General features: G+C 41.5%; 1 protein-coding gene across 1 annotated transcript in view; it reads left to right on the top strand.

Moving 5' to 3' along the window:
* Positions 1-12,284, top strand: part of TF (transferrin) — a 34,086-nt gene that overhangs the window by 17,446 nt on the left and 4,356 nt on the right. Inside the window, exons 7-14 of the mRNA XM_048505175.1 lie at positions 1,720-1,892; positions 2,934-3,105; positions 5,616-5,767; positions 6,868-6,964; positions 8,680-8,721; positions 9,008-9,166; positions 10,455-10,602; positions 11,994-12,064. Coding sequence (XP_048361132.1) covers positions 1,720-1,892; positions 2,934-3,105; positions 5,616-5,767; positions 6,868-6,964; positions 8,680-8,721; positions 9,008-9,166; positions 10,455-10,602; positions 11,994-12,064 — 1,014 coding nt within the window. The remainder of the gene's footprint in view (positions 1-1,719; positions 1,893-2,933; positions 3,106-5,615; positions 5,768-6,867; positions 6,965-8,679; positions 8,722-9,007; positions 9,167-10,454; positions 10,603-11,993; positions 12,065-12,284) is intronic.

Raw genomic sequence — 12,284 nt, 5'->3', positions numbered from 1 at the left:
GGTAACAGCAATGTCTGCATATGCACAGACAATGTTTTTTTTTTTTAAATTGGGTGGGATTTAAAGCTCCCATTAAAAAAAACTGTCAGATTTTTCTGCAAATTTGGGGAGTATCCCAAGTTTGCAGAAAAATCTGTATAGCATCCATGTGATCCCGACATGTAGATTTTGGTATTCACACTGGGAATCACATTACAGTACTAGATATATAGATATACACGACACTACAGATAGAAATTCTAGAAAAGGCTTTTCTAGAATCCCCTACCACAATTCTCAGCATTCTAGAATTCCCTAGTACAATCGAAAAATAAAATCCACCGTGTTTGTAAAGTGCTGCCAAGTCTTAGCTGACTTATTGCAACTTTGTAGGGCTTTCAAGTCAAGTGAGAAGCAGAGGCCGTTTGTAATTGCCTTCCTCTGTAAAGTCTTCCTTGGAGTCTTCTGTCCAAGTACTGATATACTATTTTATATTGCTGCAAAATCCATTGTAGCTTCATAAATAGCCCAGGTTAGCCCAATCTCATCAGAGCCCAGAAGCTAAGCAGGGTTATACTAGGATGGAAGACCACCAAGGAAGAGTAAGGTTGCTATGCAGAGGAAGGCCACGGCAAATCACCTCTGCTCATCTCTTGTCTTAAAACCCCCAGGATGGAGTTGCCATGAACTGATTGCAACTGATGGTACACTTTACCTTTATTTTCATCTATGCATAGAGTAAAAACCAGTATTCTGTACTATATTACAGATACAGCTCATGCAAGCTACTCTATTTTAAATGTGAAAGGTGAGGCATTTGCAAGGAAAGAGTGTAAGCAGTGGGAAAAGAGGAAAACCTATACAAGACAGATTGACTCAATGAAGGAAGGCATGGCCTTCAGTTTGCAACACCTGAGCAAGGGTATCAATGACAGGAGGTTTTGGAGATCATTTCAACATAAAGTGACAATAACTCATAAGCAACTTGACAGCACATAATGCACACTGGGCAGTTTACATAATTATATGAAATAATTGCATTGTATTGTCGAAGGCTTTCATGGTCGAATCATTGGTGTTGTGGAGCTGGTTGCTGAGTTGTGCAGTTATTGCTTCTTGACGTTAGCCAGACTGTGGCTGGCATCTTCAGAGGATCTGATCCTCTGAGGATGCCAGCCACAGATGCAGACGAAACGGCAGGAGAGAATGCAGCTAGAACACGGCCATACAGTCCGGAAACCACACAGTGCCCCAATAATTGCATTATTTTTGACATATTACATTTTTTCAAGGCAGGAGCTCTCCAGAGTAGCATACATCTGGCTTTATTTCCTGATCCAACCACATTCCTTCTCTACGCTCCTGGATGAAACATGATCTCAGTATCTGTGTGCAACAATTTTTAAAAAAGTTAAACAAGAATCATAGCCCTCCTTTTCTTCCTCCCTCGCTGTCTGCCATTTAAAAAGCAAAAGAGCAAGCACTGTATCTGGGATAATCTAGGGCAGTGTTGTGTGCATCTGACTGGCTGTCTGAGGGAGATAACAGCATTTGTCATCAGGCATAGATTGTAATTACAGCCATGAGGGCTAGTTATATGTGACAGTGTACTTTCACCTACATTTTTAGCTCGCTCTAAGTCATGGTTGTCAATGTCTTAGCTCTGTTTTTCAGAGATTCCAGTGAAGCAAGCCTTGCTTTCTAGATCTCCTCCTCACTCTCAGTTCTTGTTCCCTATAGGCCTCTCTGAAGAAGAGAAGAGCAATTATGAGTTACTTTGTGATGATGGCACCAGAAAGCCAATAGATGAGTACAAAGTCTGTAACCTGGCTAGAGTTCCTGCTCATGCTGTGGTGGCGCGAAGCGTTGATGGTCGGACTGATGAGATCTGGAACCTGGTCTCTACATTACAGGTGTTTTTTCCAGTTACTTAAAAGGATTCAACTGCAAAATGTATGGATTAAAAATGGAAAAGTTAATGGTGACTTGGGATGGCGGGAGGGTTGAAAGGGGAGCATCGGGGTGGGGGAGGGTGGAAAGGTGAAGCCTGGGGTGGGGGCAGGGTTGTAAGGTAAGGCTTGGGGTAGGGGAGGGTTGAAAGGTGAGTATTAGGGTGGGGAAGGGTAGGAAGGTGAGTATTGAGTGGGGAGAGGAGGGCAAGGTGAGGCTTGGGGTGGGGAAGGGTTGGAAGGTGTGGCTAGAGGATTGGGAAGTGGGGGAGGATTGGGAAGTGATTATTAAGGTGGGGGAGGATGGCAAGGTGTGTTTTAGGATGGTGGGAGGGTTGTCAGGTGTGGCTAGGGATCTGGGAGGGATGGAGGGTGAGTATTGGGGTTGGAAGGTGAGTATTAGGGTGGGGGTGACAAAAGAGGGCTAGTGGTGGGGGAGAGTGGAAGTTTGAGAGCAGGGGGTGGCGAGAAGGCGTCTGCATTTGTGTACAGTACCCACCATATTATTTGATATTGTTGAAAAGGAAAAGTAGAGACATGTGTCATTAGCATATTGATTATGATGACATTTCACTCCAGATAACATGAGATAATATTGTGAGATTTTGGTGGTTCTTTACTGCACCATGTACAGAAGGAGGGTCAGTGGGGGAATAGAAATCAGCAAACGTGATGATGGGGTGACAACAGAGCCAGTAGGAGAAGAAAACTGAACAAAAGGAATTCCCGTGTAGAAGTAGCACAAATGTGAAGGTTGCTTGGAATTCTCTGATTTACATCTTCAAGGGGTGGGCAAAGTGCATAGCCAATTGTGTTGACAGGAACGGAGTAGAAAGAGGTCTGTGCACCAGAAGTGTGAGGAAGAGGCAGGGACAGAGCACAAACTGCTTTGTCCTTCCTCATCTCTCTCCCTTCTTTCTTTAATAAACAAATGCCATGTTTTATCTCCACATTCTCCTCTTACACTTGCTTTCTCTTCACTAATTCATATTTCTCCTATTCTAGGAACGGTATCCCAAGGGTACTACAGGACAGTGTCAATTTTTTGGATCCTCTCATGGGAAAGACCTCCTAATTAAAGACTCTGCTGAGAAACTTATCCGTGTTCCTGCAAAAATGGATACTCAACTCTTCCTGGGCCCCCAGTATTATGCTGCTATTCAGAATATCAGAAAAGGTAATCAGGGAATTTGCAGTAATGGGTAATGAAGCTAGGTGTGGAAACCTTGAACCAGTTTCTGGAAGCAGTTTTGGGATGAAGAGCTAATAATCTGAAGGTTAACCCAACAATATGGAGGTATTACTGATGGGTAGAAGGACTGACCCAGGTACATAGGTTTCTCCTGGATGGGGCTGCACATGTCCTTAAGGAGCAGGTTCACAGCTTAGGGTACTGCTGGACTTGCATCTCCTGTGCAATAAACATGCAGCAACAGTAGCCAGGAGCACCTTTTGTCGGCTTTGGCTGGTGACCTTACTGGAGTAAATAAGATGTTGCTGCTATGGTGCATGCTCTGGTAACATTGAGGCCCCTTCTGCACATGCAGAATAATGCACTTTCAATCCACTTTCACAACTGTTTGCAAGTGGGTTTTGCTATTCCGCGCAGCTGCAAAGTGCTTTGAAAGTGAATTTAAAGTGCATTTTTCTGCATGTAAGGAAGGGGTCCTATATTAGACTACTACACTTCGTTCTATATGGAGCTGCCCTTGAAGAGTTTCTGGAAAGGAGGGACACATGTTTAAAATAAAACGGGAAATTAGCATAAGAGAAGAGGAAATTTAAAATCATGAAGCAAAGCCTTCAGTCAGCAATACTAGCTTAAACATATTCTTTTGACTTCACTCTCCAGAAGCTATACAGAGCCAAAAATTGCAAAAGCAATCTGCATTTTTATTTTAGGGCTGTGTTCATGTAATTGTGAGATAGACTCCATTTGCTACAGTTCATTACTTTTTTAAGGGTGAGATGAGTGCCCTGATGTTTGGATATTTCTTTGGAAGAACACTCAACTCATTTTTAACAATCAAAAATATTCATTAGCCACTAGGTGCCTATCATGCTCCAACAACCACATTCAGTACAGTGCACAAAATAACGGTGCTACTGTAGGTGACATGATATGTGTGGGAGATTTTGAACACATCTAAATGGTTGAGTCAGCCAGTTGATCAGAGTAGCATTGCCTATGCTCACTGGCAGTGTTTCTCTAGGGTCTCAGGCAGAGATCTTTCACATAATCATAAAGGCTGACACGGGAGGCAGTTACAAAATATTCAGAGGTTCCTGGCCAAGCACCTTCCTGTTGTTGGAGCAGCTATTTCTGAATGTAGATTCCTTGCAGGCCCAAAGGTGATGCTTCCTGAAGTCTTCTGCAGCACCTCCTGCTCCTGTATGATGGAGGAAACCTAGAACTGGCTGCTTGCTTTAGGAAGAGATGCTTTGGGAAAGAAGCAAGGGGCTACCAAGTAACATATTTGTAGGCACTGTAGTCTTACAGCAACTGAGACAGCATGTTGTTTCGGCGAGTGAGAGAAGCAGGGAGCAACTCTGCTGTCCTGTTTCCCCCCAGGCCCTTTTATTGACAGTTTACAGATGGAAAAACAAACAGGGTAGGCAGGCACAATGGACAGGGCAAAGGGCACAGGGGGATTTGAGCAAGGGAATTGGCATAATTGCACGTACACATTGGAGCCAGGAGGTCTTGCAACCTCAGCAGTTTTCTCCGAAACCACATTTGGGAAGGAAAGGTCAGTTGCACGTGAGAGGCCTTTTTCCAAGCAGTCTATTGCCGTACCCAGGTGCCCCCCCCCCCCCGGATGTTGGGGGGCCCTTTTCCAAGCAATGTGCTGCCATATTCGAGAGCCTCCCGGGCGCTGTGAGACCCCTTTCCAAGCAAAATGGCTGCCATACTCGGGAGCCTCCCAGGCGCTGTGCCCCCCAACAAGGCACCACATTGGACATTACTTTGGGGGGGGCATCAAGTCACAGCTGACTTGCGATGACTCTGATGTGGTTTTTAAGGGAAGAGACATTGAGAGGTGGTTTGCCATTTTCCTGCCTCTGCATATCAACCCTAGAATTCTTTGGTGGTCTCCAATCCAAATACTGACCAAAGTCGACCCTACTTAGCTTCTAAGATCTAATGAAATCAAGCTATCCTGGGCTATCCTGGTCAGTGCTGGAAATGACTGACATAGACTTTCTAATTGAAGATGTGAGGAATTTAATTTTAGACATTCTACATGCATAGTACATATTCTGGTGCTGAATCATAGTTTCCTTCTAGCAGTAAGGTAGTCTGTCTTGAGCACAAGGCAAATAAATATCTTCACAATGGAAGTGCTAACTTGAGGGGAGATATTTGAAATAACAATCTGGAATTTGTTATGCTATAAACTGGTTTTCTTGAAAGACTCCCTATAACTCAAGTAGAATGAAGTGAAATCTTCCCTAAATTGGGGATGCTCCCATTCAGCCTGCCTGAGTACGTTATTCAGAATTAGTATAGATCTAAATAGCTCTGTTTAGTATAGATCTAAATAGCTCTCCTTGCATGTGAATATTAAGGAGCTGTCCACACAGTCACTGTGAAATCAGAAACCTCCCTCTGCTTGCAGTTGGTCACCTCTCAGCAGGAAAGCTGGACTCTTGATATACTTATGTTTTTCCTTTCTGGTCCTGCAGAGAGACCTACTCCTGATACAACAAACAAGGTTCGGTGGTGCACCATTGGCAGGGATGAGAAGGCAAAGTGTGACACCTGGAGTGCAGTGAGTGGAGGTGTCATCGAGTGTGCTGTGGCTGACAGTCCAGAAGATGCCATTGTCAAGATTCTAGTAAGGGCTAAAAAGTTGCATTCTGTCTCTTTCCACTAACTGACTGAGACCCTGCCTGTCCCACAGTGTTCTTTGTATGATTTGGACCATAGTGCTTTTTGCACAGCTGTATCTCATTGTCTGCTCCTTCTGTTCCTTTATGCCTCAAACACTGAAGAATCCATGTTTGTGTGATTGTTTATTCAAATATTCATACCTTGACTTTCAACTATAGCTTCCCAAACATCTTACAACTAAGCTAAACACCTACCACAGAATTTTTAAAAACCAAAATAAATGAATCAAGAAAATTGAAACCAGGTCCAGAGTAACATATTAAAAGTCATCAAAGACCACTAAGCGCATTTAATAACCTGGAAACCTCTTTACGTGGTTCATGAAATCCATTAATGTCAGCACCAAAGCTGTAGAAAAAGGAAGATGAGATGCTACCATTGCAAAATCCATGGCCACTGACCTCACTTGATGGTGAGGTCACCCATAAAAAAAGTTTAAGCTATAATGTTTTAATTGCCCAGAATTACAAGAGTGAAACTATGAGAAGTTGTTACAGTCGTTGTACGCTACAGAGGAACCTTTCGTACACAATTTCTCCAACTTGTTGATTATTTCTTAGTCTTGTCCTGGCTTAATGGTATGACTGGCAAAGGGAAGCATTTCTTCAGCTGTACAATTCACAAGCCCACCCTACACAACTTACCTTTCCAGGTGACTTGAACCTTGCTGCTCTACCAAGCAGGGTATCAGGAAATGTTTATTTAGATGATTGGATTAGTCCAGACTCCAGAAGCTAGAAAAATGAATGAAACAGATATCTCCAGCAAACCCTTCCAACCAGAAACATTAGGTTCCCAATAGATGACTATGATGTGAGAATTGCTGGAAACATCAGGAGAATCAAGGCTCAGTTCATACATAAATTTTTGCATGCAAAACTAGAATAAACTGAAATAAACACTTAGATTTGTAATCTTACCAGGTCATATTCATTTAAACCTAAAATCTTCCTGTGGATTGAGCTGATGTTGAGGTTTTAATTGTTATCTAAAGTCATTTCTTTGAAAAAAAGGTCTCAACTTAAACTTTTTTTTTCATTGCAGAAAAATGAAGCTGATGCTGTGAGTTTAGATGGAGGTCTCGTCTATATTGCAGGAGAATGTGGCTTGGTGCCAGTAGTGTCAGAAATCACCAGTGAAAGTAAGTACGGTGCCAACTCCAGCAGCTTCACAATCAACCCTTCATGAATGGTGGACATTCAATCATTGGCTTTAACCATCCGATTTTAAGCAAGTTTAGAGCTCAGTTTCATAGGAAATGCTACATATTCTGGATTTTCAAAGGACAGGTTCCTAGAAAAGGCAATCCTGTGCAGTTACTTATGTTGAAAGCTATTGGTATAGACTGGACTAACTCTGCATAGTATTGACCTGAGAACCAATTAGTTCTCCTGCCGCTAAAGTTCTCTAGGCAACTTCTCCATAGCATGCCCTGCAACGCAAGTGGGTTGACCAACCTAAGTACTGTTCCAGATCTTTTCAGGTGTAGCACCTATATTATAGTGTGGTCTGCCTGAGGATGTGGAGAGCCCCTTCTTCATTTGCATTCAATAGATCCTGTAAATCAGTTTTATTTCAGACAGCATTTGGTAGATATTTTTTCCAGTGGTTGTTGAATTGGATTTCTGTGCTCTGTGATGAGAATTTGTGGCTGGGTTTTTTTAGACTGATTATTCTACTATATATCAGTTGTACTGTTTTTTATATAACCCCTTTTTATTTTTAAAAGAAAGGTGGCATATAATTGTTTAAAATTAATGAATAATCTGCCAGGTATTTTCTGTCTCACATTTTATGTGTCGTAAAAACACACAAAAAACACCTGATTTTGTTCCTCAGGTCTTTGACCAGAGAGGTTTTACTCCCATTGCTATGATCACTTGTGAAAACTTAAAACGTTAAAATGGCTGTGTGTCTTTTTTATATGTGTGTACTTGTGTGTTTGTTTTTAATTTAACTTGATTAAAATTACATAATTAATTAAAGAAATATAGTACATTACAGAAAAGAAATATTTGAAATATCATTCCACTGAAATCTTTGTATACTTAATTATATTAATTGAGCAATTTTTGAAAAAAGGTTTGCCAAACTCTGTTCAGTTGAGTTATATATCCTTCCTTCTTTTTAAGAATGTCAATTTGATTTCCAAAAAGGCTTCATTACATTTCATAATTCATTCTTCCATTGATGGAATATTACCTGACTTTCAGTATCTTATGAAGGAAATTTTAGCTGCAGCTATCATATGAAATATTTTGAAATTCATTTGGAAACCTAGGTATATAGCTTAAGAATATGACCTCTAAGGAACAAGGAAAATCCATATCTAATCCATATTTCATAATTACAACTGATAATCCATTTCTTTTGGCCTGTTTACACATTCACTACATATATAAATATTCTGCAACTGGTAGTTTGCTATACCAATTTATCATACATTTGCTTTGCTATTTTGTGTGGTGTCAACTGCCATTGATATAGCACTTTTATTGCATTTTCTCAAAATTAGAGAGAAATAGAAAAGGATCAACTGTGTAAAAGTAAATTTCCACTTACCCTTCAGAATTTCATATTTTAAATATTTTTTCCAGTTAGATTAGCATTAATTAAAAAGCATGCTACCTTGGACTTTCAGAAAATTAATCAGCTAAGTAATGGAAATATAAAATGGCTTGATTTCTCGCAACTTAAGAACTTCTAGAATAAAAGTGTATATAGAAGTTTAGGAATGAGGAAATTAATATTTTAAGAACAACTATATTCTAAAATTTGTAAAATTCTACGTAATGAGGGTTGCAAATCAAAACAATTGTTTCAGTCTAAATGGAGATCTTTCTTATCCCATTGCAGAGGATATTGAAGCATGCCGTACTGAAGGAACAGAGATCCTAGGTGAGTAATTACGTGTCACACAGGCATAGAAGATAGCATTACATGACTGAACTACTTGAGAATCGAAAATATGGTGTGTCAGTTTTCCTATCACTTGGGGGAAAGGCAAGTAGGCTAATGCTATTATTTTTAAGATGGAACTCTAAGATGTTATCCATGAACAAAGTGCTTGTTGAATGTGATTTAGAAACTTACCAGTGCACCAAAAATTATGATTCTCTCTTCTGCAATGTTTGGTTTTGCTTTTCATTGAGAGATGTTGTTGTTTCTCTGTTTCTTGGTCAAGGCACCTATTATGCTGTAGCTGTTGTCAAGAAAAGCAATCGTGACATCTCGTGGAATACCCTGCAAGGAAAGAAGTCTTGCCATACCGCCCGGGGTAGAACTGCTGGTTGGAACTTACCCATGGGACTGATTATCAATGAGACTGGAATTACTGATGTTGGTGGGTGACCTTATATATACTTATTAGTTACATTTCTATTCCATCTTTCTTCCCAGGAGCTCCTGGCAGCATACATCCCTGGTTTTTAACCTCATAACATCGCTGTGAGTTTAGTTAAGCTAAGAAATAAAGAATTGCCCAGTCACTTAAAAATGGAAGCCAGATTTCCATGGTTCAAGAACTCTGACCATTACATTGCACTGCTTTTCCTATATGTAACATTCTTTTCTGTATCCTTGTGCCATTAGAAACTCAAGGGGAAAGTTAAACATATCCCACTTCTTTGAGCAGTAAGAAGTTAGTAGCAGCACCATCTGTGTTGGTTCTGTTTGGAGAAGAGAGTTCTGGAATATTGTGGGTTTTTTTGTTATATTTGTCTTCTTTACAAAGATCCACATAGGTGGACACAAAGAGAAAACCCTATAGAAAGAAGGAGAGTTTGGATTTATACCCCCCTTTCAGTACTGTCAGGAGACTCAAAGGGCTTACCAACTCTTTTCCCTCCTTCTCTCCACAACAGACACCTTGTGAAGTAGGTGGAGCTGAGAGAGTTCTGAAGAACTGTGACTGGCCCAAGGTCACCCAGCAAGAATGTAGGAGTGGGGAAACAAATCCTGTTCACCAGATAAGATTCGGTTGCTCATGTGGAGTAGTGGGGAATTAACCCGGCTCTCCAGATTAGAGTCTGCCTGCTCTTAACCATTACACCATGCTGGCGGCTGATCAGCTGCTTCACATCACATGTTTAACAACTTTCAGGAGGCTTGTAGAAATTAACAGTCACTGAGGAAATTATCAGCCAACTATTCTAGCAACAGTTCCTGATCATCTGCAGGACAGAGAATCTCCAGTAAAGTTCATGTGCATCAATGGTTTATCTATTGCTATGGTTTCTGGTGGCATATAAAGATAAATCGATAGACAATTCTGTAGGGATTTTGTAGCATATCAGCTGGTAGAAGGAAACAGTTTTATTCTTTACACACTACAAACATAAACAGAGAATAATGGAGAGTTATATCCATGCCTGTTTCAGCTGCTGGAATCCTCAGATAGTAGCAAGTGGAGTCCTTGGGTTCAGCTAGACTGCTCAGCACCATTCTGCAGTTGGGTCAAGTGGGAAAAAATAGCGTCTTCACTTATAGACTGTAACAAATGTGTGTGTGTTTCAATTATTTTTTCTTTTTAGTTTCTAATGATTTCATTTCATTTCACATATGATTTAAGGTAAAATTACAGGAATGGAATCAGAGGAATTCAGGATTTCTGTTCTCTGTTCCCATGTTAGATCACTTCTTCAGTGAAGGCTGTTCTCCAGGGTCACCTGTGGACTCTCCACTCTGCAACTTATGTGTGGGCAGTGGCAGCACTCCCCCTGTGCACAAGTGTGCACCTAACAGCAACGAGCTCTATTATGGCTATACTGGTGCTTTTCGGTATGTAATATTGGTTTTCAAACTAAACTTTTCTTTTGGAGATGACAAAGGATGGCAATTTTTTTACCCTACGCAGAAATGTCATGCCATTTTCCACTTCCCCATGATACGTTTTGGTCACCTTCCCAGCCCTGTATATTATGGTACAGATCTGCCATATCACACCAAGACTATGTACTTTGTCCCCTTGCCCAGCTCCATTCCCCAACATAAATCCATGCAATCCAGACCAAGTATCACTAGTAGAGAGCAGATAGAGTGCAGAAAGATACCCTCATAGCAAATAGCTCCAAATGATGAAAGTGAGCTAATCAGCAACTCTCTTCCCTCTAGCTGCCAAACATTCTGAAGGAAATTTTGTGCTTGATTCACAAATATAAGAAAATGAATATGAATCTAAAAGTGAGCGTGAAAAAAATTGAATCTTCCAAAGGAATTTTTTAAAATCTAAGCCACTCAAGGCAACATGTTTAGTATCTCCAGAGCTCAGGGTTTAGTATCCCATCCTTAGGGTTCCCGTAGCTTCCAACAGTTTTTCTTAGCAGGCTCCAGACAAAGCCTTGGTTGCTAGGGGAAGGAGAAAGTGCTACCTTACTCTGTTTGTTGGTCTGTTCTGTTCTGCTGTGTCCCTACAAGGTCCCTACAGGGCTGCCCATTCTTCTTTTCTACTCTTCTTCCTGCCTTTTGAAGGATTTCCTGTGGATGGGGCAGGGCTGGAGTGGGGGGGAACTACGCCCCCACCACACCCCCAGACTGGTGCGCACCTGGTGCATTGCGCCCCACCCATTTGACACTACGCCACTGGGATGGGGCAGCCCTGGGTTCCTTGAAAGCCCTATGAAAAAGGGTTTGGTTCCTGTTGAGAGTTAGCAACAGAGAGGGTTGAGTTCTTGGCTCAGACCATTCTTTCTGGCCCTCTGCTACCAGCCTGTGAATGGTAGGGATGCTGCCAGCCTCATCTGTGGGATTGCCTGCAGGTGTGGCTAAGTAGCAGCATCTTCTCTCTCCTCTGTGCTGCATCCACCCTTCCTTGGTGTTCTCAATCGGGACTTCCACCAGAGGCTGCTCTAGCTGCCAGTGGGGCCTTTGTCACTCACGTGGGACTCTCTACCAGCCCAGATAAGTTTGACAGCAGGGCTGTTGCCCCTGGACACAGCTGTTCATCTCTCCTCTCCCTAAAGTATACTGTACAAGATATTTCTAGACTATGCAAATGACTAGTGCCAATGGTGTCTCTCAGCTCTGAGTAAATTTTGCATTAGTTTCAACATAGTTGAAAATCCTCCAAGGATGGAATTTACAAATGGAATTTACAAGATGGAATTTAAAATCACTCAGAAAGTAGAAGCTTATGAATACCTCATAATGTATTCTTTTGTTGTGTTTTCTAGGTGTTTGGTAGAGTCACCAACAGCAGATATAGCCTTTGTTAAACATACCACCGTCACTGAGAACACAGATGGTAAGTACTTGTTCTGATAAGTCATTAACATTAACTGCAGTTTTAGCCTATACCAGGGGTGTCCAACTCTGGTTCTTCAGATGTTCATGGACTGTAATTCCTATCAGCCCCTGCTGGCACACGATCGGACAGGGCAGAATGTCAAACCAAATGTGCTGGCGGGGTACCAGCTCCAAAGAACCATTCCCCCCACCCTTTGGATGGGGCTTTTAGTACACCA

The sequence above is a fragment of the Sphaerodactylus townsendi genome, linkage group LG08, assembly GCF_021028975.2.
Source record: "Sphaerodactylus townsendi isolate TG3544 linkage group LG08, MPM_Stown_v2.3, whole genome shotgun sequence".
Classification (NCBI taxonomy): Eukaryota; Metazoa; Chordata; class Lepidosauria; order Squamata; family Sphaerodactylidae; genus Sphaerodactylus; species Sphaerodactylus townsendi.
The sequence above is the reverse complement of the archived record's forward strand: the minus strand, read 5'-3'. Positions and strand labels throughout refer to the sequence as shown.